At 42.8% G+C, this 25775-nt stretch overlaps 1 protein-coding gene across 1 annotated transcript; it reads left to right on the forward strand.

The window, feature by feature from the left end:
- Positions 1–273: 273 nt before the first annotated feature.
- On the forward strand, positions 274–22771 carry kif16bb (kinesin family member 16Bb). Its single transcript, XM_029521775.1, has 18 exons — positions 274–402; positions 510–626; positions 1444–1541; positions 2926–3038; positions 3143–3285; positions 3597–3765; positions 4377–4505; positions 4688–4863; positions 4983–5048; positions 5138–5197; positions 11003–11122; positions 11237–11288; positions 11375–11512; positions 12847–12929; positions 14822–14910; positions 18997–19176; positions 19978–20065; positions 20630–22771. The coding sequence occupies exons 1-18, from the start codon at positions 274–276 to the stop codon at positions 22769–22771; spliced, it is 4092 nt and encodes a 1363-aa protein (XP_029377635.1).
- Positions 22772–25775: the final 3004 nt, after the last annotated feature.

Consider the following 25775-nt stretch of genomic DNA (forward strand, 5'->3'; position numbering starts at 1 on the left):
GAGTTCGCCCCCTAAATAAGAGGTAAGAAGGGCGTCCGCTTATTATCCCCCCCCCAAAAAAAAAAAAAAAAAAAACAACAAACAAACAAACACCCAATATATTTTAACCAGACGTTCAACATCCCCACAGAGAAAAGCAGTTATCATCTAAGGTTATAATTCACATCGACGACAGCACCGCAACTATCCATAAGGTATTTTATCACCACATAAAAATCCGCCACACTTCGTTAAGTTTTTATTAAAAGACAAGAGTTTTTTTTTTCCCTTTTAATGTTGAAACACCACCAGCCTCCTCCTGTTCGAAGGGACGAAGTGAAAGGCAGCAGGAAAAGCTTTCATTTTGACTTCTCTTTTGATTCTACTGACAGAAGGAGCCCCACGTTTGCATCCCAGGAGAAGGTATCTGATTTCATCTGCTTTTAGTCGACTCTTCTGTGTTTTTCCTTTTTTTTTTTTTTTTTTTAGAAGCTGATGTCTTTTATCAGTGCTTTCCTCTGCTTATTGAGATTTTTCAGGTTTTGGGATCTGATGTGCTGAAAGCTGCCTTTGATGGCTTCAACGCCTGCATTTTTGCCTACGGTCAAACAGGCTCAGGGAAGTCTTACACCATGATGGGCCATGCAGTAAGTAAGGCCCTGTCAGCTTTCTCAGGAGCACTATAAGCTAAAGTGCCTCTTTCTAAAAATGATCCTGCAGGTTAGCCACCCTATAATCATTCTTAGGCCGTGTCTAACTTGAGTGCCGAATATGCCCTTTACATTATCCCCTCTATCAAGAGGAACCATTGCACATGATGGCAGAATATCTCTGACACAGCCCCGTGGTGCACACAGTGTGTGCACATAACACAGGCTTCCCAGCGGAGTATAACGTGACTGATGATAACCTCATCAGAGGTCCTTCCTCTTCTCTTCATTTATCTCCATGTTTCTCCTAACTAATCAGAAAATGTGATGAAGGCAGCAACCCATAGCGCCTTTTTTTTTTTTTTTTTTTTTTTGTCCTCACCTTGCACAGCAATAGAAATTTCATTTTACCAACGAGGTTTCTGCTCGTCTACCAGGAGACTTGTGCAAGGTCATCAGCAGAGCTCCTGTCAACAGCCCGGATAATTATATATGCCTCTTAATGCTTACTATCTGTTACTTTGTAATTAAAACAAGAGGGCATGCAGCCCGGAGTGGAATTGCTTTAATGCTTCAGTAACTCCATATCAGATGAGCTGTTGTTTGTGTTGTTCAGCAGTCTTTGCATGTGCTGATTTGTGGTCACAGCGTAGCATGGACAGTCAAATTAAGAGAACATAATGGGTGCAAAATTAGATTGGCATTTTAATGTACACCAGTTGTGTAATTTTTATTTTTTTATTTTATTTTTTTGTAAGACCGCTAACTGCAACAGTGTTGTTGTTGTTTTTTTGTTTTTTTTTAAATGTGTAAGGAAGATAAAGGTTTAATCCCGCGGATCTGTGAAGGCCTGTTCCTGGAAATATCTCAAAGAAGCAAGAGTGATGCCGTGTCCATTCGTACAGAGGCGAGGTAAGGAACCAGCATGTACTAAATAACGTTTCTTTTCATCTTTGTTATTCTGTTTGACCTAACTCGAGTTAAGTCTTTTAAAAAAACAATAAAAAGACAAATTTAAAGCTTTATCACTGTAATTGAACAATAATCATTGTGGAAAATGGTATCTGGTCACATCAATATCCATTTTATGTCTCTGCTTCGCTCTTAAATGATATGCTCAGCGATGAAATTGAGGATTTTCAGCTTGTCAAGCTACTATGAACCCATTATTCATCCGTTTTCTATCATCTGTGCTGTAGGAACATAATTTGGGTTTAATTCAACTCTAGAATTAGGATTTTATTTGACAAGGTCTGCCAGGCCTTGCTGTAGAAATACTGAATATCTTGTTACTGAGTGAGCAATAGTTTTTGGCGAATAACATTTTTGTACAATAATTATGGGGATAGATCCAGCAGCGTCGTGGCTTTCACAGGGCTCACTCAAATAAGTTTCACACCTTTTATCAGTATAATTCAAGTTTATCATCAGTGCAACAGGAAATGCCTTTCGCTTGAAAGGTTTCTTTACATGAAAGGTATAAATTTTGTTTCAGCCTAGCAGCCTGGATGATGATGATGATGATGATAATAATAATTATTATTGTTAAACATCCTTTAAAAAGATTTTCTCTGGCTTCAAATTCAGAATTTTTTGACATAGAGGTGCCACAACAGTAAAACTGACAGGAATTTGTTTTTTTTGTTTTTTTTGGCTTGATATGAATACATAAAGTTTGTAAAACATCATTTCACTTTGTAATTCCTAATGAGGTTATAATGGCTGCAGTCAAAAGAAACTGGCTTAATAATCCTCCATGTTTTGTTGTTGTTGTTGTTGTTGTTGTTATAATGGAAGCTTTGCCTCTAGTCATTTAGAAACTCCAAATATTGTAACCCTTTGAGTTTTAAACTGTGCCAGAGATAAGCCAGCATGGCTGCATCCACTGGGTTAGATTCTGCCAGTTCGCTGCTGTCATGCTCCCGTAAAGCCTAATTGCTTCACGCCTTGCATTAGTTTTGAATCAGCCAGAGAGACTCGTCCCCGCTCCTCTTTTTTTTTTTTTGTTGTTTTTTTTTTTGTTGTTTTTGGGTGCGAGAACACTCCCACTGCGTTGCGATTGAAGTTCGATGCCAAAGCCTACTTTACATATGTTTGATTCATTGTCAATGCAAGTGCAATAATTTAGATCCAGACCTGCTGTGTATGTTTTTTCACCGTGAACAATGACTTGCAGCTTGTTTTGTTCTCACCTGGTGCTGTGCCATGCGCACATAAACACTGAAACCCTTTAATTAATTTGTGCCTTTGTGGCCTCGCATCAGATGTTTATTTGTTCTTTCTGCCTTGGCGCCAGCTATTTAGAGATCTACAATGAACGTGTGCAGGACCTTCTGAAGAAGAGAACAACGCCTACAGATGGATGTTTGAAAGTCAGAGAGCACCCCAGAGATGGGCCATATGTTGAAAGTGAGTCAGGATTTTATTCTCCATCCCAAAACGGTCTCAACTGGGTTTGTATGAAATGCAGAAAATCTAACCAAAAACAAAAAACCCCTGAAATCTTTGTGTAGATCTGTCCAAGCACTCGGTACATAACCACAATGACATGGAGGACCTTATATCTCTGGGCAACGCCAACCGAACCACAGCCAGCACGGACATGAACGACTTAAGCAGCCGCTCTCATGCCGTTTTAACCATCAGCTACACGCAGGTGAACTACAGCTGCTTCTCATTATTACATCAGTTATTTTGAAATGGGTTAAATATTCCTCTTAAGTTTCCCTGAGAACTCTTTGGGTGTTTAGTAAAGGCCATTTCTCAAGAGCTTTAATTATCCCCATGTATCCTTTTTTTTTTTTTTGTCTAGTGATAATTTTAAACGCGTCTCTTCATCTTCAAAGGCTTTTTCTTTTTTTTTTTTTCCCGTCCTAAGTAGCGCTTTTTGTCACGATGCTCCCCAAGTATTCCTCTGTGATGTTACCTCTTTTGAACTAAACGAAGATTGCTCGGTAATGACTACAGGCGTGGTTCGATGCGGAGCTGCCACATGAGACGCTGAGCAAGATCCACCTGGTGGACCTGGCGGGCAGTGAGAGAGCCGATGCCACGGGCGCCTCAGGCTCCAGACTGAAGGAAGGTGCCAACATCAACAAATCCCTGGTCACTCTGGGCAGTGTGATCTCAGCTCTGGGTAAATGGCAATTGCAAATACGGACACAAATCAACAGCTAACACCTTTATCTCGTTATGGCATATTTGGCTCAACACTGCGTGGAAATATTATTGTATTGTATAAACGGGCCTGTAATTTTATTCATCGCTTCAAAAAGACACTATGCGTGTCAATTGTCTAATCTGTCAGTTTTACAGCAATAACTTTTTCTTGTTGCAGAATTTGCAAAAACATTCTGCTCTGATAATGACTAATTATTATTGAATTTTCTTCAGGATCTTGGCAAACTCGAGCGCTTGGTGCAAATTATGCTGGTTAATTACCCCCTTTTCTGGCTCTATGGAACATTTCAATGAAATGTTTCATTTGTGACTCTGCTGAGGAAGTGTTTGTTAGTTTGAACTCATTGGCACAGCGGGAATGTGTGTGTCTGTGTGTATGTGTCTGGCCTCCTGCTCTCTCAACACCCACGGCTGAAGTGCCCTTTCGTTTAGCACCCTGCGCCCCCCTCACCTGCTCCCCGGGCGCTGCGCTGTGGCTGCCCCCCAGATGGGTTTAAATGCAGAGGTCAATTTTCTTTTGTTTGTGTATTTAAAATGAATAACTATTCTCTCTGTGCCACCTCCCAGCCAACCTTGGTGTAGGAGGACAGTCTACAAATAAGAAGAAGCAGATCTTCATTCCTTACCGAGACTCTGTACTGACCTGGCTACTAAAAGACAGCCTGGGAGGAAACTCCATAACTACTATGATAGCAAGTACGTACTGTAAAGACATTTCTGGCTGTCTCCAGAAGATTTATGCTGCTCCCACTTTTTTTTTTGCCTTCAAAAGATTGAAGAAGATGAAACAAAACCACACACAGTTGTTCTTCATGTGGTAGTATCTCACCACTTGCCATCATCCAACCATTTTTTTTTTTTTTTTTTCCTTCTGAAAGCCGTCTCCCCTGCTGATGTGAACTACGGGGAGACCCTGAGTACTTTGCGCTACGCCAGCCGAGCTAAGAACATAGTGAACTCTCCCACGGTGAATGAAGATGGCAGCGTGAAGGTTATCAGAGAGCTGCAGGGAGAGGTAGCCAGGCTCCGAAAGCTACTAGAGGAAGCCAGTCAGGTCCTGCATATGTCTGAGCCCACATAAGTCCATCAGGGACACCACAGCATATTTGTGGACCGTGTGTTTTATTCAAAGGCTATATAGTGTGTTGGCCTGTCTGTTCATTACTACCACAGGTCTCCTGTGGGGAGCCGACATCCTCTGTGAAAGTAGAGGAGGCTTTGCATCACAATGAGGAAAAGGTGAGGCATCCTCTTTAAGATGGAGTGCAGGTGTTTCTATGTTTTCCTTTTGAAAATAACACACCTGTTAGTCCTGCTGTTCCCTTCAGGTTCTAGCACTGACCAAGAAGTGGAGCAGCAAGTGGGGCGAGACTCAGAGTATCCTGCAGGTACGGCACAGATTCATTCATGTCTTTAAAAATTCAAAGAACAAACATTTATTATTCATATAACTGCAATATCTTTCCATTTGTCTCATACATATATCAGTAAGTCCACCGATGGAGCTACATTTGTTTTAATTCTGTGGACTCATCCAGCAATTAGTCACCTTGCCAGAAGCAATAGGAATTTGATCTGTGACTTTGTTAAAACAAATAATTCTTGCATTACATTGATGAAAAGCCCAAGTGAGCTTTTGTGTAAATATCCCGGAGCCAATTTTTGCATTGATTAGTTTGGCTTTCTGAGCTCTGGAACTGTATATTTGATTCTTGGACATGAACAAGAGGATAACAAGACTGTAACCAGAGAGGAGTGTTTTGAAGTGAGCTGTTCCGGTATGTTTTAGTTTTCTATTTAATCAGACGATGGTACAAAGATATTCTGTGAAAACCTCTGTAGTTTATCTACCCAACTTTTTTCATACAGACTTTTGTAAATATTAAGTAGAGTAAGTAGAATGTGCGCAGGTCTAATTTTGTGATAGTTGCATTTTTGGACTCTTTTTTTCCTTCTTCTTATGTTTCTTCTTGATTCACAATTTTTAGGTTTACTAAGGAATACATTTGTTTGTCTGTGTGTGTTTTATCTGAATAATGATGCAAAATTATGCAATTTGAGTCTTGAACAGAAAAAGTAAAGTAGAAGGCCACTGAGTACACAGACAGCAGAGGCTTCATTAATTTTTACATCTATCAACAAAACGCCAGCCTCCTGGCTCAGTTTTAGCATTCAGTATGTCGCCTCTTGCAGTTTTGTTGTCCTACCAGCTGGTGTCACTGTAAGTCTTGTGAACAGCCACGGCGGCTTCATGGACTGGAAATGGTAATGAGCGGTAGAGTCGACCTGTCATTTAAATTTAATTTCCCATCTATTCAGATTTAAATGGTGTCCAACAGCAGAGTTCTTGTAAGTTAAGTTATTGCGTGACAGTATTTGGGGAGAATGGAGAAAGGAGAAATAGAAAAGGTATGCTTCCTCCTCCAACCCAGGATGGTTTCTCTGAGCCTGGGACGGGGTGGAAACATCCTTTCAAGACCCCAAACTGCAACAAAATAAATAAATAAAAATGAAATGCCACAGTTTGCCAGCACAGAGTTTACACTGAACACTTTTTCTCTGTTGAATTTGTGCCCAACCTCCCAAATAACACCAAATGTCATCTGTTTGGGAATCATCGTGTTCAGCCAAGTAGCCTGTTGCATTATGCATTAAACTGTGAAGCGTGCCAGTCATGAGGAGTATGGAGTTGACTTTTCGTCTCTATTATACATGCTTACCAGTACATTTGCTCTGACAGTTTTTCGTTTTGTTGTTTTGTTTTGTTTTAGCTGTTTTGTTGCTGTAGCTTTTGAAAGATGTTTTTGAGTTTTGTTCTTGGACAAGATTACCAGAGGAAGATGCCAGATTGCTTTTTCCAAGGCTATAAATGTCAGAGCACATGGCGGGGGAAATTTAAATCTGCCATACATGAGTGTTGGTTACATGTGGATGTTGAGTAATTAATATTCTGCTCTGTATGATGGTTAGCAGGTGACATTTTAGTGGCTCGACAGGCCTTTTATTCATGACTGTGTATTGGAACTCATTACCAGCTGTCACTGCTCCTAATTAAGAGGTCTTGATTATTGACATATGGCACTTTAGTTTCTGACTGCCCGGCATATTAATTAGAGTTACTGTATTGTAAATCTGTTTGCGTCTTCAGGCAGCGATGACTTTATGGCCCGGAGGTGACGTCGTCTACCTCCACTGCCAGGGCTGACAAATGCGCCTTATTTGGAACGCCGCCCATCCATGTAAATGCACCTGTTATGATGCATGATTCAACATGACACCTGGGCTAAAAGGCCACTGTAATGGTGACCGAAACTGAAGTGTTTGAATGACTTTATTGATTTGACATTTGTCTTCCTTTTTGTCTTTGCATTCTGCCTGAGTGAAAAAATAAATGAAGTTCCTGCGTGGAATGCTGCTAAAAAAAAGGTGTTTTTGCTCAGTTCAGTATAAAACACATCGAGCCCCCAGTTTGAACTTGGCTATAGGAAAATCCTGCAGATGTACTTGACATACAAAAGCTCCATCAATTGCAGGAATTTATTTAAAGTGGCTTTAATTTAACAAATGGCCTGCGGCATGTTGTGTTTCAACAAAATCGTGCTGATATAATCTCACTGCCCCGTTTGAAGTGTTTGTTACACACACTGCTTGTTTTCCATCTGTAGCACATTATTCAATTATTTATTTATTTTGCAGTCTTCTATAACGCTTCAAGTCCCCATATATTTTGTTTAATTCAGTGTATTCTGTTGCTGAGAGCGAGATGAGAGTTTGTGCCTGAGCTGTAAGAGAGAAGTATGGAGACGAGCTGACCAAGAGCGGTGTAAACAGAATTTTGAATTCTGTATTCAAAGCAGATTTAGAATGCAAATATATTCATTGTCAGCTTCCCAGATTGGTTACAGGGCATGTGGGGAAAAGAAAGTAATTAATATAAGATGGATTCCAGAGCAGCCTCTTACCAGACAGAGCCGGCAACAGATTGAGAGAGCAAAAAGGCAGGAAGAGGGTAAAGTGAAATCTTGTTCCACTGCAGGGGTATGCATGTTTGTGCCTTTTTTCTTTTACTTGTATGACAAAAAAACTAAATGACACAAGGTTTATCATACACATACACACATGCAGAGAGATTCGTGAGTGCTATTTCACAAGTGGAGTTGGAGCTGTGTCCCCTCAGCCTCCCTCTTAGGGCCCCATGTGACACGGCGCTGTGGCAGGAACCTCCATTTTACTGAGCTGGAATGAACCAGGCTGTCTTTGATCCTGCTAGTCTTTGTGTTTCCCAAACAAGCTGCAATCAGCACAAAGGCACAATTTAAGCTCTCAGTGCTCTGAGCCTTGTTCTGTTTAATGTTCTGTTTAGCTCATACTGTCAGCAGTTGTAGGTCATAGGTGGTCGTTAGTGTTTCATGACCTTTATGCATTCTTATCGGCGCCTTCCCTTTTGATTCTTCACATGCCAGACTCTTAAAAGTGGCTCCAAAATAAATTAACTTTCCTTTTGTGGTTTAAGCACCAACAATGAGTAATTTCGTGGGCTTTTAAACACGCATGGTGAGCACGTGTTACAGGTGGTGTAAGTTGATTTTTCACATTCTTTGAACAAATGACATAAATTGTGGCATACATTATGCAGCCACAGGAAATGACAGCCATTAATTGACATAATTGGCATTCAGTGCAACAAGTCGCAGAAATGGTCCAGAAGTGCTTTTATCAGGCTGAGTCCCTCTCCAGATTTTAACCCCAAGTTGCATCCTAATGCTGATTACTGAAGTGCTTATCGTGCTAATTACAACAACACGTTGATATTCCATCCAGAACAACATCTTCCTGGAGGGGAACTTGCTCTCTTAATGTAGGACAAGTAACAAAGTGGAAAAACAGAAACACATTTAATAAGATGCCTGTTCTTCTCTGAGAGTTCACTTAGTGGAGTATTACCAATCGCTTCAAACAAAAGGCGTCGTGCCATTTTGAAAACCGGCCATGTAATTGCTTTTTGTTCTTCATGCATTACTCTTTTAAGACATGCAGTCCCCGACAAAAAAAAAACAGCTTTCACAGAAATGAACCTTTCTAACCTATAGACCCTATGAAAGTTGCTCTGACGAGTCTGATGGGCAGTCGGGACAGAATCATTGGTCGACTCGGCAGTGTTTTGAAACCAAGTTGGGAACCTGAGATGTCAAAGAGTGGAGGAAAAATCCATTAAATATTCTAGCCAACCACAGATGATGGCATTTAATGGAAGCCTAAATACCGGGCCGATCCTGGCTGCTGGTTTAGGCCTCAGTTAATTACAGTATGTTCACCAGTATGCTTGGCTGAATCTCTAAGCAAGCACTTTTTTTCCTTTATATAAACACATGCACAGACTGGGTGTGGTGAAGGGCAGCTTCCCCTGGTATGTGAGGGTAAAAAAAAAAAAAGAGGATCTCATCTGTTCCTGATGTCTGCAGAAAGTGACACAGTGCATTAATCTGCCAGGCTGCTCCTCACCTACTAATGAAGTCTGTGAAAAATCCCTTTTAATTAAGTACAAGGGCCGGGGTCGATGCCTCTCCTTCTTCATTAGAAAAAGGATTTCTCCCATCTCGCAGTGAGTGAGGTTCTGCCGGTGGTGGACACATCTCAGGAGCAGGAGCAGGTTGAAAGAGCAGGAACTAGTTTATGCAGCGTGCTGGTTGTGAATCCTCCATATGTGAGATTTTCTGCTCTGCCTCTTGGGGGGGAGGTACTTAAGATAATCCGTGGCAATGTGAGGCATTAGTCCACCAGCTTAACAGGAAGAATACTTCTGATAGGACAACTCATACTCTGGTAGGCCCTGCGGTTACTGAACCACAGCCTTTGCCCAAGCAGGAAGAGGTTACCAGCCTTAAAAACAGAGCTGCGTTTCTTCAGGTGCCTTAATCCAGCGCGTCTTTTGAACCTTGCAGGTCATCAAAGGCCAATCGTTTCATTTCTTGCTGTATGATTGGAATATTAACAGCCTCACAAACTTGTGCAAACTTGTGCAGCTTGCCTGTTGTTTGTTTTTTAAAGAAAAGCTGGAACCACCCCCCCCCCCTTTTTTTTAAGTTAAGTGAAGATTGCCCCACTGACAGTCACAGATGATGTAAGATGGTGTGACTCTTGCTTTAAATTTGCTCAGCAACAATTGCCGGAGGCAGTGAAGCGGTGGACGAAGCAGATCAGAGGTTTGAGTGTAGCCAACCTGTGCTTTAGAAACGGCTTTCAAGGATTAAATCAGTTTCTCTACCTCTTATCGCATTTCTGTGTAAAGGTGCTGAAGCACTATTAAATACACATCAAGCAGAGCTTTCTGGACTTTTTTTTAATTTTTTTTTTTATGTGGGCATTCCTTTTAGTCTGACGTGTGAGCTGTCATCTAATTCTAATGTGTCACCGCAGTGAAAAAAGACAGTTTGCCGACGAGCATTTGGCATTTATGCAAACGCGTCATGTTTTCAAGCCATGAGAGAACAACTGAACAAGTCCAACGAAAGAAACTTTGGTAAAATGACTCATTTTATCTCAGTCCTTGACTTCACTCCATTAATAATACACTGAATGGGGCTGTAGTTTGGTGTTTAAGCCTTAGTCTGGTACAGCTTATTGTGCGTCTATAAGACTGATGACTTAACTCTAGTTCGACCTTCAACACAGCCCTCAGTTCAGAGACACACTAGGGGACATGGACCAAGCTGAAGTTTGTTGCTGTTGAAGTTGGCACTCTTTACAAGCTTGGGAGTATTTTAATAGCAACATACAGTGATAGCTATGTATCAATAAAGGCAATGATGCATGGTATACAACCCACCTGTGTGTGTGTGTGTGTGTGTGTGTGTGTGTGTGTGTGTGGCGGCACTGCGTCTGTTTCACTCTCTGAACACAATGTACAGTTTGACTCTCACCAGGATAATCTGAATGATTTATGGCGTCTCTCTTGCCATTAGCCACTCTGCTGCTTTGTGGTGACACATGGTTGGAATGCCGCTATTCTGCGTGGCCTTCAGGCAAGGAAGAGCAGTCATAAAGAATTCAGTTTTCTGCTGGTTGCCATTAAATGTCTGTCAGCGTTTTTATTTTTTATTGTGTGCCATCCCACCTAGAGGCTATTGAAAGTTTTCATTTTATATATTTATATATAAATAACATCTCACTATACATGCTCTCGTGTCCTGTAGGAGGAGACGGTGGCTCTGAGGAAGGAGGGGAGCGGACTGATCCTGGACTGCCAGCTACCTCATCTGATAGGCATTGAAAAAGATCATCTCAGCACCGGCATCATCCTTTATTACTTAAAAGTAAAACTGTTGCCACGCAAGAGCCATTCCCTTTTTTTTTTTTATCTGCTGCTTAACAACAATTAAATAATACAAACTTAAAAATGTATTATGACCTTTTAATCATCACTGTAGGAGGGGAGGACCGTGATCGGGAGTGGCGCAGCATCGTGCGGTCAGAATATTGGTGAGTCGAGGTCATTGCGGTGTATTCCCATCTGCTGGGTTATCCTCCCATTTCTCTGTATGCTCACACATTTAATTGCGTTGTAGTTTGCCACGGGCCCGGGTTCCTCGGTGACCACTGTGTGCTGGAGAACCATGCTGGGACTGTGACTCTGATCCCTCAGGGCGGTGCTCTGTGTTCAGTCAACGGCTCTGTGGTCACCCGTCCCTGCCAGCTGACTCAGGGTGAGCGTTTCTGCTAAAACCTAATACGCTCATGATATTCTTTTAATGAACGCGGGAGGAGGGAGCAAGTTATATCTGCAATAACGAAGAAGAATGAGGTTTTTGTCTCTCCGATTCACAATTATCTCACCCGTGGGAGGGAATAGCCCTTCCATCCATTTTGAGTTCAGTTATGAGATCTCTACATCACATCTGCAAATGAAATCCACTTTATGTCCCCGGGTCCCCAGTGGCAGCGCACTCAGGACATGAGTGGATTGTGAACAGAGCTCTTCACAGGGCAGATGCCATTTCTCTTACAAACATTTTGAAGGGCGAGAGGCCCTGGACAAAGCTCCAGACAAAGCCCCAGGCCCTCCATTTAATTGGCAGATAGAGTTGATAGGGCCGACAGGTTTGAAGTGGGCCAGATCATTAACCTTTCAAAGGACAGAGCCAAGCCGAGCTGAAACTGCTGCCCCTCTGAGCCGACCCTGCTTGCATGGCGCCGGGAGCTTGAACTGCTTACTGCCTCCTCATCCGTGCTGCTTTGCTTTCCAGAGATAAAAATTGCACACGGAACCAGCCAGCACTGGGCCGATCACAGCACCGTTCTCCTTTTTATAACAATTTCAATTTGGCCAATATCCGCTGCAGAAACGGTCACATCTGAAGCTACTTTCTTGAACAAATGATAGTAATTTTCAGTCCAAAAGCAGCTGGGATCCATCACAGACAGGCCTCTCAGGTGCTTTGTCACTCGTCAGAAGTCATTAGGAGCAGCGAGATTAGTATTTGCTGTGCCGAGAGCTGAGGCGGAGAACGGAGGGAAACCCAGAGAAAATATGGCGATATGAGCGCAATTCTGATTTATAAACTCTAATATAACTTTAGGTCTGTAGCTTTACACAGCTTCAGAAGTTTCCTTGGACCATTTTCTCTGGTAAATCATTTCCCTGGCCTGGGTCACTGCCAATCACATGGGGGGGGGGGATTGTGTTTCTCAGCAATTCATTCACTTTGCTGCAGCAGAGACAAAATTTTTGTGCCATTTGTCAAGTTTGCTGGAGTTCAGTGCAGAGACGGTTCACTGCAGCCCCACAGTGCCACGAGGACTCGCATGGTCAAAGTGTTTGTATGCATTATGTATACTGTGCCACGCCCACAAAGGCATCCTGGCAGACTCGCAGCACCATTACTGTCACATGAAACTCATCACAATCTGCCCGTGCCAGTCTGCTGCGCAGTGCGATACATAATTCATCGGTTGCTGTAGCACTTGCACCAAATAGCGAGGCTAAAGATGGCAGACGAGTTGATGATTTGCCACTTCTTCTTTTCACGGTTTGCTCCAGGTGCCATCGTGCAGCTACCCGGTGGAACCATACTGAAGTTTAACCACCCAACTGAAGCAGCCCAGCTACGAGGGAAAAGCCAGGTACAGATGGTAGCTCCACCACCGCAGAGCCCCACTGTGTTCTTACACTGTTCTGCAGTCTTTGTAAAGCTGTCTTGAGTCTTACGGAAAACTGCATTTATCTGATGGTAAATTTGCAAAAACAAGTTGGCACCCACCACAACTACCAATTGTAATCCCTCTCTCCCTTCAGCAAATATTTCTCATGTTGAACATTTATTTGAAATTTTAGCTGCACAGCTGAAAGTCCACAAAGCACAACAGCTTGATCCACGCAGATTTATTCTGATGTGAACAGAATGAATCGCTTAGCTGCCATTCCTTTTTTTTTTTTTTTGCCTGTTAAGCCTGAAACGCTGGTTAACTAGCTCACAAAAAAGCTGAACATAAGCAACTTAAGAACCATCTCTCTGCAAAAAAAACATCTTTCTGGGTACGGCAGCTTTCTGCTTTTTGTCCATCTTGCAACAGATTCCTCTGGGCCTTTGTTAGCTTTCTCTCCTAAAGAAGCCATAACCTGTGTTTTTATTCCTAAACTTTGGTATTCAACTTATGACATGAACTAAAGTTCATATCCCAACAAACATTATCTGCAGGGATGCGGAGGAAAGGAAGTAAATCTGTGCCAAGGCTATTTAAACATTCAATTATCTGTAGTGGATAAAACTATTCCCAGCCTTGGATTTTATGTACAGTTGTTCTAAAAAAACAATAAATAAATAAAATATAAACGTAGATGTAATTAGATGTATTTTTTTAACATGATTTGACAAAACAAATTATTGAAAAGTGATGAACAGGCCAAAGAAACAAAAGTGCAATTCGGTGCATCATAAAAATGCCAGAAATTGCTACAGCTGCAAATATACATGTAGTCATTTTGTGTCAGAGGAGACTCAGTGCACAAAGAGCTACAAGCTTCAATTCTTGGGACTTTACACACTGCATACAAATTCTGTTTCCCAGGGTGCTTTACAACTCCGTTTTACAGTAGAGTGAAAGTTGCTGTTGAAGAAAATTATAAACAAAATGTATTTAGATGTTGTTTGAAGCACTTGTTTATGAAGAGACTTCGCTGAAGTAAGTGGCTTTTGAAAATGTGAATTAATTGGACAGAGCCTGATGATGGTGTGATACTAAAGCTAATTTCTGGCCTGTCACATATTTTCAGTAAAATTGCTGTAAAAAGGCCATTATTAGCATTTGCTCTTGTGTATCGTAACATTTTATGTTGTAAAATGGGTTCACACAGCTCTGCATCTGCTTTTTGACAGCTTTTAGCTGTTTGCTATACTGCTCGTTGCACACTATTACAGCCGAGAAAAGTAGAGATTTCCAGGTCCGGCTGCAGGTCTGAGAAGAGTCTGTCATCCTTTTTTTTTTTTTTTTTTTTTTTTTTTTTTTTAAACTGATTCCAAATGAAATGGTCTCAAGAGTCCCACATTCGCTCAGTCTAAATATGAGCTAGCACACTTGGAGCGTGGCTGTGTAACTGTTTTGTAAAAAGTGGATTTTGAAATGGTCGATCTCAATAGAAGCAAATTCTAATGCCAGAGCGAACATGTGGAAAGAACAGTGCTTAAACTCTGAAAACTATGGAGCCACATGAATTCACCAGGCTCCTTCAGTTCTTTCCTTCCTGCTCGATTTATATATGTATGTCCCATTTTAATATAGACTAGGTTCCTGCTGCTTATGCTTAAATTGAGGATTATTCCTGGTTTAAACCTCAGCATCCTTCAGTCTGCTCTCTTATGTTGTGTGAAAAACTGTGGCATGAATCCTGATGACACATCGTATAAATAATTGGACCATTGTATAATTTCAAATATTACATTGGCAGCTGTCGGGCATTTCTTATATTCATACCCGGATTTCCATTTTACTGTGCTGTCTCTTTCAATTGTGTGCAGAGCAGGCAGCTGTATGCCTCCAGCCTGTCCTTGACTGACATGTCCAAATCTACCGAGAATCTGTCCAAGGTGATGCTGCAGAACCCGGGGTGAGACAAACGCAGACATGTGCACACTCTGTGACACAAGCACCACTGAACCCACTCCACCTCAATCTCCACAATATGCCTGCTTATTGAGCAGCATTCGCTGGACGTGTGAGACAAAATCAAAGCCATAAATCAAGGCAGCGTTTCAATTTGGGGAGGGGGTGGGGGGGGGCATGCAAAAAGCCGTTGTGAAGTGCGTCATGCTGAGCCAGTGGAAATCACAGCAGGCATTCCTCCTACGACGTCCCCAAAACGAGAGATAGTTCAGCAGGTAGCAAGCTGCCCGTTTCTAAATTCACCACAGCACACCTGAAGTCCAGCTCCTCGGAAGAGGCTCTGATTTGAAGGGAGGCAGCGTTTAGAAAGTGTTTTGTTTTTTTTTTTGTAAATATAATGATAATTCTAATTTATAATAATTAAAGCTGTGCCAGTTTACATGGTTGAAAGCACTTGAGAATCAAATTAAATACACTTGAATGAATTCATTTGGATACTTAAGGATTAAAATTTGAGAAAATTTCAATTCAAACGCAGCCTATTCTGCACTGGGAACGATCTTTGGTCACAACCGGCAGACAGTGCTGCCAACAGACGCCGGTTTTATTTATGCAATTGGATCAGATTGCAGGTTAAAGCCACTAAGGAACAAAAGCAAACCTAAGCTGCGGCTGTTTTCACTCATTGTGTAGTTCTTGTATAAAATGTACGTCGAGGATGATTTAAGATACCGAGCTCCGTACTCCACCAAACGCTGAGAGATATTCTTCTTCATACCGTGCTGCGTGACAGGTCGTTGATCTGTCAGTTCCCCAACTCCTCTTTGAATTAGTGTTCAGAATCCTGATTCACCACATACTGACGTAGCAGTGAGCAGTTTCAGACACACACCCATGGTCTCTCACAATATGAAAACCAATAATGTTTTACAGCATGTGGAGCTGTCTGACATGTAATTTCCCCTCGCACTGCTTTATCGCCAAAAAGCTTCAGATGGTTCATACTGCTCTCAGTCCGACACCTGAAGCCTTTTATGTCTGGCTATAAAAGGGGTGAATGCAAGTGTACAATGCCACCATTAGTCTAAAGTGATGTTACAGAGTGGACTGAGCTTGTGTAGGTGCTAATGATAGATCGGCAGCCCGACTGTTTTAATAGTATAGAAAACGTACAAACAGGTGACAAACGGAAAGAGAGGCCGACAAAGAGTCATGGTGAGATGATGGGCCACCGCATGCTGCCATAACAGTTTTAATGCTCCTCTCCTTTTTTTTTTTTTGGTTACTCTGAACTCTACATGAGGATGAACACCGTTTTGAGGATACGTAGGATAAAGGCGAGGAGCAGTGTCCGTTCCCTCAAAGGGAGACGTTGGAAATCTCACCGTGTTCCCTCATACTGGGCTAGTACCACCGCCGTCAAATGTACTTCTGCACCATCTTTCCAGTCTTATCAGCCCTCGAGTGGCTTTACACTACGGAGGCCAGGCACAGTGCTTTCTGAAAGTACTTGTAGAACTTCTGCCACAGAGCCATTTTAGGGATCTGAGGGTCAAACCAAAAATCAGGGGGCTCCTCGTTCTACCTCCTCCAGATAGAAATGTCACTTTTGTCTCTGTTTTTATTGAACCACCAGCAGCAGGAGCAGCCATGGGCCCAAATTTAGACCTGACATTAACAGGCTTGGCATCGTAATCGTCCCTGGTGACCACCTCTTATTGGATCTCACTTCTTTGCAGACCAGGAAGTGGTCTTGGACTTTTGGACCCCACAGTGCATTCTTGTCGTCGTCGTTGCTGTTGTTAGCCAGTTCAACTTTGAGTAATGGATCAGTAATGGATCAGGGAGAGAACAGTCGGGGGGGAGGGAATCATATTAATTATGTGGCGGTGAATTTTGACTTTGTGGGAGGTCACCAGAAATAAATCAATCAGTGAAGTGTGCAGCTGTGTTGGGTTTATTTTGAAATGATGGCAGGACTAATTGTATTATAGCAGATGACATGAGTTGAGGAGCCGGCCCGTCGGCGTGGCCCAGAACTCATCCCTGTACGCGCTCCAAATAAAGAGGCCATATGTGACCTGCACCGCCTCCAGATGAGGTCCAAGCTATCAGGTCTTGCTGTGTCCTCGATGCAATCTTTAGTACAATCACACTGGTACCGGTTTACCCAAGATGCGTGTTAATTCCAGGTGTGAGCAGTCCCGCCAGGACACTAAATCAGAATTAACTCGGCCTGATCAGCATTTTTATATTGGCATGAGCATGATTGGATGCAAATTGCTTAATTATACCGTGTAGCCTCTCTGTGTGGAAACATCCAAATTTGTTGTGTTTCTCCTCATTTATTCAGGTTTTATCTTTTAATTTGTCACCTGTCTGTAGAATACACAGAGGCACAGCCCTTTGCAGAATAAGCCTCATTTGATTCCTCTAGGGTGTCGCTTTTTACTGAATGTGTCATAAAATATTAAATGTGCATTCAGCTGACACTTTTTTTTTTTTTTTTGTGTGACCTCGCCTTACCTCAAACCCGCTTCTGTTAAAGAGTTGAGACAGGCAGTCGGGTGGGGGCCTTTTTCATCTCTTCCTTAAAATATGTATTCCATCCTTGTTTGGTTTGTTGTTCACATCGCAAGTACTCCCTCGCAGCAAGGACAGGATTGATCTTAAAGTTTATCCAATCATCTTAAAAAAATAACTCTCTGTGGTGAATAGGAGCAAATAATTTGAATTCTAACAGTGACTGTGGGTATCGGCTCGGCTCCGGGAGCAGCACAAGATATCAATGAACTGACCTTCAGTTGCTTGAAGGGATGCTCCGTTGCAACAAAAGCAACCAGCCCATTATCAGCTACATCAGTCGGATCAAAACATTTCTCACTTGAGAGTTCTGACAGGAAGATGCTGACTGCATTATCAAAAGGTCCGACCTGCGCTGAGGGCATGGGACCACTTAGCATTTTTTCTTTATTATTAATCCAGATCGCTTTGATTCGATTTATGTGGATGTGATATTCAGGTGCATTTGTCAGATATATATATATATATATTTATTTTTTTTTATTTTTTTTTTTTCTCTTTCTCACCCAGCCTTGTCCCTCAGCATTACAATAATATTCAAATGAAAAGACGGCGAGCTGTAATGCTTTATTTCTTTATTTCTTTATGCTTTCTGTTGGTCATTCTGCCATCTTTGGTCACAAATGAAGTAACGTTTAATGAAGGACGGTTGGTTGAAATACAGATTTCAGAGGTTGAATGTTACAGGTAACAATGCTGTAGTAGCTGAATGCAGCATTTGTTAGTTGAGCAGAAAATGCACAATTAATGCTCAATTTGGGGAGTATTAGTATATTTTGTTTGGGTTTTTTTTTTGGAGGGGGGGGATAAATATTGAAATCAGTTGCTGGACTTTTCTAAAAATATTAGCTGAGGAAAGAAACAGCTGTTTATCTGTTATGGCAGGGCCCCATCCTGATCTATTGTGTAAAAATCCATGGCTACAAGACTTTTTTTTTTTTTTTTTTTTACTTAAAGTAAAAGGTGGCCCACTGTGTTTGTCCATTCGCTAACAAATGGACTGTGTAACAAAGAAGGCACGGTGACATGCGGCTCTTTCAAACCCAGTGAGTCTGAATGTCCCAGTGATGGAGCGGGCCAGCTGGTGTCTGTCCCACGCTGTTTTTCATGGCCACCTTTAACTCTGAAAGGCCCTCATGTGACATCCCATCTTTGGCCACAGGTCCAAGTGGCCACTTGACCATGTAAACTGCCTAGATGCTGGTTTTAGGTGACTGCATCTCCTGCATCTGAAATAGTTTTTCTCACTGGTTAACTTTCATCCATCACCCTCTAAGCTCCTGCCAAGTTTTACTGCAGCTACAAAGATTTCACTTCCAAACCTGCCTGACTTTTTTTTTTGTGTATGTGTGTCGCTCCACTTAAAGCTGTTCTTTTTATTCAGTCATCATTCTAGTTGTTGGAGTTTCCTGAAACTGACTGTGGTTATAAGATGTGTATAGGAAAGGATGTAAGGCATCTTGTATCATTTCTATGGTGACTAAAAAAATCTGGATGTGACAAGTAGGAGAAAGGAAGAAGAAGAGGGGAAGCTCAACCAGCAGGAGGTGTCAAGGCAGCAGGTCCAACAAAGTCTGAGCAGACTCAACCGGGACATCAAAGGACTTCCAAAGGAAAGCAGCGGGGCGTCCCATCAACGGAGAGCAGATCAGAAGATGGGGGCAGAGTTGGAAGAAAGTGGTAATGGGTAAGTTGGAGCGAGGCTAACTGTGCTCTCTGCAGCGATGTTAATGAATCCTTTGTTTGTTCGTTCAGTCTCTCCGCAGCACGAATACCGCCGACCTCCGCATGTGAGTGACAGAAACAGAAAAATCGGTCCGCGTCTTGAACTGGGAATTGAACATCAGCGTGTAGCCATTTAGCCATCCAAGTAGACAAACATCAGTGAGTACCAGAAGTCCTCTCTGATGATCTTATGGATCAGCAGAAATCTGTTAAGCGTCACAAGGACTTGCACTGTGTCCCCCTTGTTGATGGTGTTGGTGCTCCAGCCAACGCCGCCCTCCCCATCAACCTGCTGCAATGCACAAAGCTCAGCCAAAGCTGCTGTTTACTGTCAGAAATCATTCTAAGCTGTATATTTGGTTTCGCCTCCCCCCTCCGGAGTGCTGAGTGTTGTATGTAAATCCTCAAATCAACATGCACAGATTCTATTTAATTTCACAGCTAGTAGAGGGGCTCTAATCTCATCCAGCCATTTGGGCTGTTTGCTTTTCAAATCTAATGGATGGTTTTTGTGAAAAATGGGTGAGGGGGGGTTATAGCAGTCTTGTCTTTTGCCTTCAAACTGTTTGAAATCTCCAGTGTCACAGCGTCGCAAATAATTAAATTTGCTTTTGAAAACAAAGAGCCCGGCAGTATGCATGAGAAAGTAACCACAGCTATATTGTGACAGCACCTCCACATATCAGCACCGATAGCTTTTTGATATAATATGAAATGTGGCCCTTCACTCTTGTTGTGGTGTTTTGTTTTTTCCCTTCTCCAGTCTGATGGATGCACTGGCTGCGGACACGGAGTCCGAAGTGCCAGGAAGCTGTCTTACTTCTGCCACATCAGCGGCGCTCATGATTTCAGTAAGTATTCACCTGTTATCTACAACAAAAACCTTCTCTTGGTTATAGAAGAAACAATTATTCGTTTAATAAACTGCGGCTGAAATTAAATGTTAGTTGTTTTCAGGACATTGAAGCTAAAAAGCTAAAACGCAGTGTGACACAATGCAATTGAAGCATTAGTGCCTTTTGGTCTTTTGTCCAGAACAGAAGTCAGAACCTAACCTGCCTCCGCACGTACAGTATTCTACAAATCATGAAACACTTTTTTTTTTTTTTTTTTTTTTATTCAGCTTATTCTATTTATATAAATATTCAAACTCCGTCATTTCTTTGAACCCCTACAGGAAAGTAACACAGTCTCTGAAAGCATATTGCAATGAGAGCTATTTTCTGTTGATACATGTGGCGTGCTGTTCTTAATCTAAACTGAAAAAAGTATTTTTTATTAATTTTTTTTAAGGCAGTTGAGTTAAATGTTCCTCAATATTGGCCTTGAATATTTATTTCCTTCCATTGTTTCTCCCCCCCCCCCCCCCCCCTTTTTTTTTTTTTCCCCCCTTCCACCTATACAACGTAAACTAGGCCACACCTGGCAAATATCCCGTCGCTCAAACTATTTTTGAGTTGAATGGAGATTCACTACAGGGTGAGGTAAACGCTGGGGATGGCTGTGACCAGGAGCGGGACTCGTGTCATAAATCAAGGCCAGAGCTCGTGTCTGAGAGGCCGTGGAGAAAAGCTCACAGTGAGGCTCAAGTTGCGAGTTATAAGAGAGAGGAGTTTTGGTCAGGGGATGCCAGCCTCCAGCAGCCGAGTGTCCTGGGCCCGAGTGATGGATGTGGCTCAGAGCCAGAGGGGAATGCTAACGAGATCCAAGGTGTTGGGCCTGACTGTTACAAAGGGAGACCCTGCTCTGGTGGGAGCTCATTAGGCAGCATGTCCCACCTGCAGAGCAGTGCAGGAACCAGCTCCAAGCCTGTCCTCCCACAGACCCGCTCTCATTCTCAGGTCGACAGAAAGCCTCTCAGTAGCCAGGTGCCCCACAGTCCACCTGAGGAAGCTTCCTTCCAGAGCCAGTTCAACGGTGAAGAGATGGATGAATCCGGAGGTCTGAAGGAAACCCCAGCGGCCAAAGCCCACAGCTCTCGGTTGGGCTCTTTGGTCAGCAGAGTTTCTTGGATGGCGCACACAGTGCTGCAGCAGGTCAGGAAGGAGGGACTGCAGCCTGTCGGGGCCCGCTGGTCCAGCCGTGTCGTGTCCCTGATCAGGCACAGTAATGTGGTGTCTGTAGTGACGGACAGCCAGGTCTTCTCCATGGTTAAAGGGAGCTTCGTCTTCTCTCTGATCAAGGACAGTCACGTGTTTTCCGCAGTGAAAAAACTTCCCCTCATGCAGCACATCCAGATGGAGATAGGTCACCCCCTTCAGCCCAAAGCGGCAGCGCAAATCATCCGGGGCTGCGCCAAACAAGTCGTGACACCAATCCAAATCTTAAACAAAACGGACGGCATGCCACTAATCCCGGACGATACGTCAAGAAATACGAGTGCTGCGGATCTGCCACAAGAGCAGCACATGGCCGGCAAACTGATGCCAGTGAAATGCATCAATGAGCGCGACGTCACCAATCGATCTGGTGACAAAGATCAGGCCCCGGAGAGCTCAGTGGCTCTGCAAAGTAAAGACGACGTCCAGATCTTGTGTCAAACATTGGTGGAATTTCCTGACCCCCTCTTGCACCTGCAGACTCTCCCGTTGCTTTACACTGTGGATGTTTTGCGTTCTGTCACCTCCACCTCCTCGTTCCCCTCTCAGAAGATTATAGCTCTCTGCTGGCTGAATGTGGCTCAGTGCAGCCAACCCGAGCCCCGTCCCGCGCTTCTGATCCTCGCAGAGTCTGCCCTTTATGCCCTGGTCTCTGACTCTGGGCACCTGGTTTTGTTCCACCACCTCCCGTTGTTGCAGCTGAAAGAGATGCAGATAGGCCTCGCGGGCCATAGCGTGCGTTTGATGGGCACTACGGAGGAGAGCGTCCTGGGTGTCTACACCTACAGCCAGAAGCTCACCAGGGAGCTGTGCTGGGCCATCCTTGGTTTACTCTGCCCTGGGGACAGCCGGGTGTCTCAGCACCCGCTGCTCCAGGAAGATCTGATGAAGCTGTCTCTTTATTGGCAGGCTTCTGTACCTGACCTGCTGCTGGATGCCGGTTTTAGGGTTTGCTGCCAGTTCCAGAAGAGTCTTGCTGATCTGGTTTATCTTCTTCATTGCAACATGGATGAAAAAACAGCCCCTGTAGGAGAGGTACAGCTCTTGTTGTTCACAAGTGTAAGGGCATGCATCAGCCCCAGCGCACACTCCGAGCCTCTTGCCCAGCTTTTACTTACAGATACCCACATCGGTCTGGTGCAGGAGGATGCTGTCTTTCACCCGACTCCACGCTCCATCAGCATCGTGCCTCGCCGTCCCCTGTTCCACGATTTAACTCTTCGCCGGCGCTCCGATGTGCGCTGTGTGCTGGTGCATGATGAAGACAAGCGTGGAGCCGTCAGACTGGATGTAATCCTGCCGAATGTGAAGACCAAGGGTCACCCTGAAAGCACGACTAAGACTACCACCATGCCTGCACACGCTTCAAATTCATCCGCGCATCCAGAAGTGTGGAAATTAACTTTCAGTTGCTCCACAGAGGCCGCCTGCCTGATTAAACACTTGTCAAATGTTTGATCAAGAACTGACGAGCAAATAATGAACAGCACAGTCTGAAAACTCTCACTCAAAGGCAGACGTAGCAAAATTGCATCCCAGATAGTTCAAAGGAAAAAAAAAAAAAGTTAAGTTATATGACAATGAAAACTATGACTCACTTTGAAGTTTGTGCATTGATTGGGTTCTCTAGCAGTTTGGTAATTTTATTGTTGCTTGGCTTTAGTACATGGATATTTTATCTTTAAAACACTTGAATTTCCTTGTTCTTGCATTGTTTTTGTTCTTTACCCACTACCCCCCGCACCTCTGTTATTATTTTTGTCAAAGTGGTTTGGCACTTTAATGTGTAACGTTTTAAATAATTAAGGACTGGCGGTTCCAGCATTGAGGATTAAAAAATGGTCTTGTAATATTTTTTGAAGATTTCTTCTTTTTTTTTTTTAAAGATCTGACCAAATTATCTTGCTGTCATGGTTGCTCAAAGTGTGGATTATGTGTAAGACATTTTGTTCGTAATTTAAAATATTTTATATGAAAATATCTGTTTTGAACTGGATATATTTGTAGAAATAAAAAGGTAAATCCACTGCTGCTCTGGAGTGTTTTGGGTTTTTTTTTTAAACCAGTTAAAATACAGATAAGCTGATAGTTTAGTTTTTAAGATAGAGAAAACAAAGAATTCAAACTGATGATCACACTGCTTTCTGTAATGTCTGATATTGTCTTCATATCATCTCTCTTTACTGTCCTTGCTTCCTCCTCTACTGATGTTAACTTTTATATCACCACATCTCAGCCTCTTCCTCTCTGCATGAATCAGTGTGCAGTGCTTGTCACTGAACCACCCACCGCCAAAGAGACGGCCCTTCGGTGTCTGAGGTCAAGCTGATCTCTGAGCACACCGTTAATATCTGCTCAGTGGATTTAGAAAAACCTGATGGTCAGCATCATTCACTCCTGGAGGAGCTTCTTTTAATTTTGGATATTTTGATCATCCTGCGTCTGAGTGAGAGCCAGAGTTTGAGTCACATCTAAAGAATTGGAGACTGTCAGCTCCTTCTCTTGACTAAGTGACCCCATCCAGCCTGGAAAATTATAGGGGCAATATAGTTCAATCACTCCTCTTGTCTGCTCCAGCATAAAGGATGGAGATTTGGACCTGAGTGGAAAAAAAACACGTCACACCTAGCGGTAAGATTTTGAGCCACAATCAAAGCTCGGGGATGTGAAAGGGTTGTTTTTTCTCTCTTTTGCTAGTGACGGTTAATTAGCATTCAAGGCAGCTTCTGTTTACCATGCATTCCTGTGAATAAAACACAAAAGGCAGACAAATCATAACCAGATACACTGAACTGATGACGGCAGTCTGCAGGAAAGAAGATTAGAATTATGGATTTAATTTTCTGTGGGCTGATCCATCAGATTAAATCAAGGCTAATGTATTGCAAATATTTTTGGAGGTTATGGATGGTCTAATATCAGCAGCCGAATGAGAGACGTTCAGTGTCATCCTGCAGATAAATCCATAGATTCTGGCAGCATTTGGAAACAGAGGGTTCAGCAGGCTTCTCCATCCAATATCATGAAACCCAGATTATTAGAGATATAGAACATTAGTGATTGTTCTCTTGCCATGAGGGGGAGCAGGCTTCAGGCAGTTGGCTAACATCTCAATAACCTTTAAGCTCGCTCTGAAACACGACACCCTCTGTGTTGTTTTCCAATGGAGCGAGGATGCAAATTATGGGTTATTGAGTAGTTCTTGAAAGTATTGGTTAATTACAAACTCACTGGAATAAAACCTGGTTTTGGATTTGCCCGTTGAAGCGTTGGCGGTCCTCGTGTCGAGTTTACTAGTTTATGTATGAAGTGGACCAGAGCTCTTCTTATGAGGCGCCTGGTTAAGGGGAAGTGCTCACTCTCAGACTGCAGATATAAATACCCACTGGCAGGCTCTGAATCTCTAATCATTACTCTGTGTGATTTCCCACCGGGTTCTCCGGCCCTAAAACAGCACAGCCATTGACGGCGTATAACGAGATAATTTGTTTACCTCCTCCTTGGGAAGCATGCGAACGTGACCCAGTCAGTTCTGTCACTGCTTAGCTGTGAGATGGGCTAAATCATTTTTGTCAATCTTCATCATCCTGGCAGCCTCTAGTAGTCACAAAAATGCAGAAAATTTGATTTGTTTTCTGAAGAGGTTTTGACAGCTAATCCACAACCTGTGCAAAGGCTTGAATTGACTCTGTCAATGTTTATGTAATGTATTTTGATAAATCTCATTTGGACTTGCAAAACCTAAAACTACCTCATCCCCTCCGGTTTTCTTCAGCTTGGAGCTACTAATTAATGATTTTTTTTTTTTGTGTGTAAAAGTCCAACTTGTTAAGCCAAGAAATAATCTTTCAGAGAGGCTAGCTTTCCAATTTAACCATAACTCAAGGCCTACGGAAAAGAGGCCAGCAGATCAGCACAGTACATTTATAATGCTGCTGGTGAGTTTGTCCTGAATTGCAAACCAATGTGTGGATAAAGGTAATTTGTAAACCACTGTACCAAATGCTGCCGGGATAATAGGAGCTGCGACTTTTTATTTTTTATTTGTCTTTTATTTTTTTACACTTTTAAAACCAGCAATTTGCAACTCAATTCATTTGAGGCACGCCCGATGCAGTTTGAGAAGCTTTTGCACAAAGTCATGGCCATCTGTGAATTTGATTCTGCCTTGTTGTTGCCGAGTTTTAAATTCTGTGTTTTGTCTGTGCTTTAAATAAATCTAAAACAGGAAAGCAAACCAATATTCCCCAGTGGCTGGAGGGCAGCGGTGAGCTAATAAAGCCCAACTGGAGAGCAGCTGCATTTACACACGACGTGTCTGCACAGTGAATCTAACGCACACTTTTATGAACACACGGTGTATATTTAAGCTCCCCCCTTTTTTTTTTTTTTTGGCCAAGCTGGCTGCTGCTGGACTGTGCAGACATTACCTGTGAGCCTCCCCTGCGTGTTTGCTTACCTG

Source organism: Echeneis naucrates, chromosome 15, assembly GCF_900963305.1.
Source record: "Echeneis naucrates chromosome 15, fEcheNa1.1, whole genome shotgun sequence".
Classification (NCBI taxonomy): Eukaryota; Metazoa; Chordata; class Actinopteri; order Carangiformes; family Echeneidae; genus Echeneis; species Echeneis naucrates.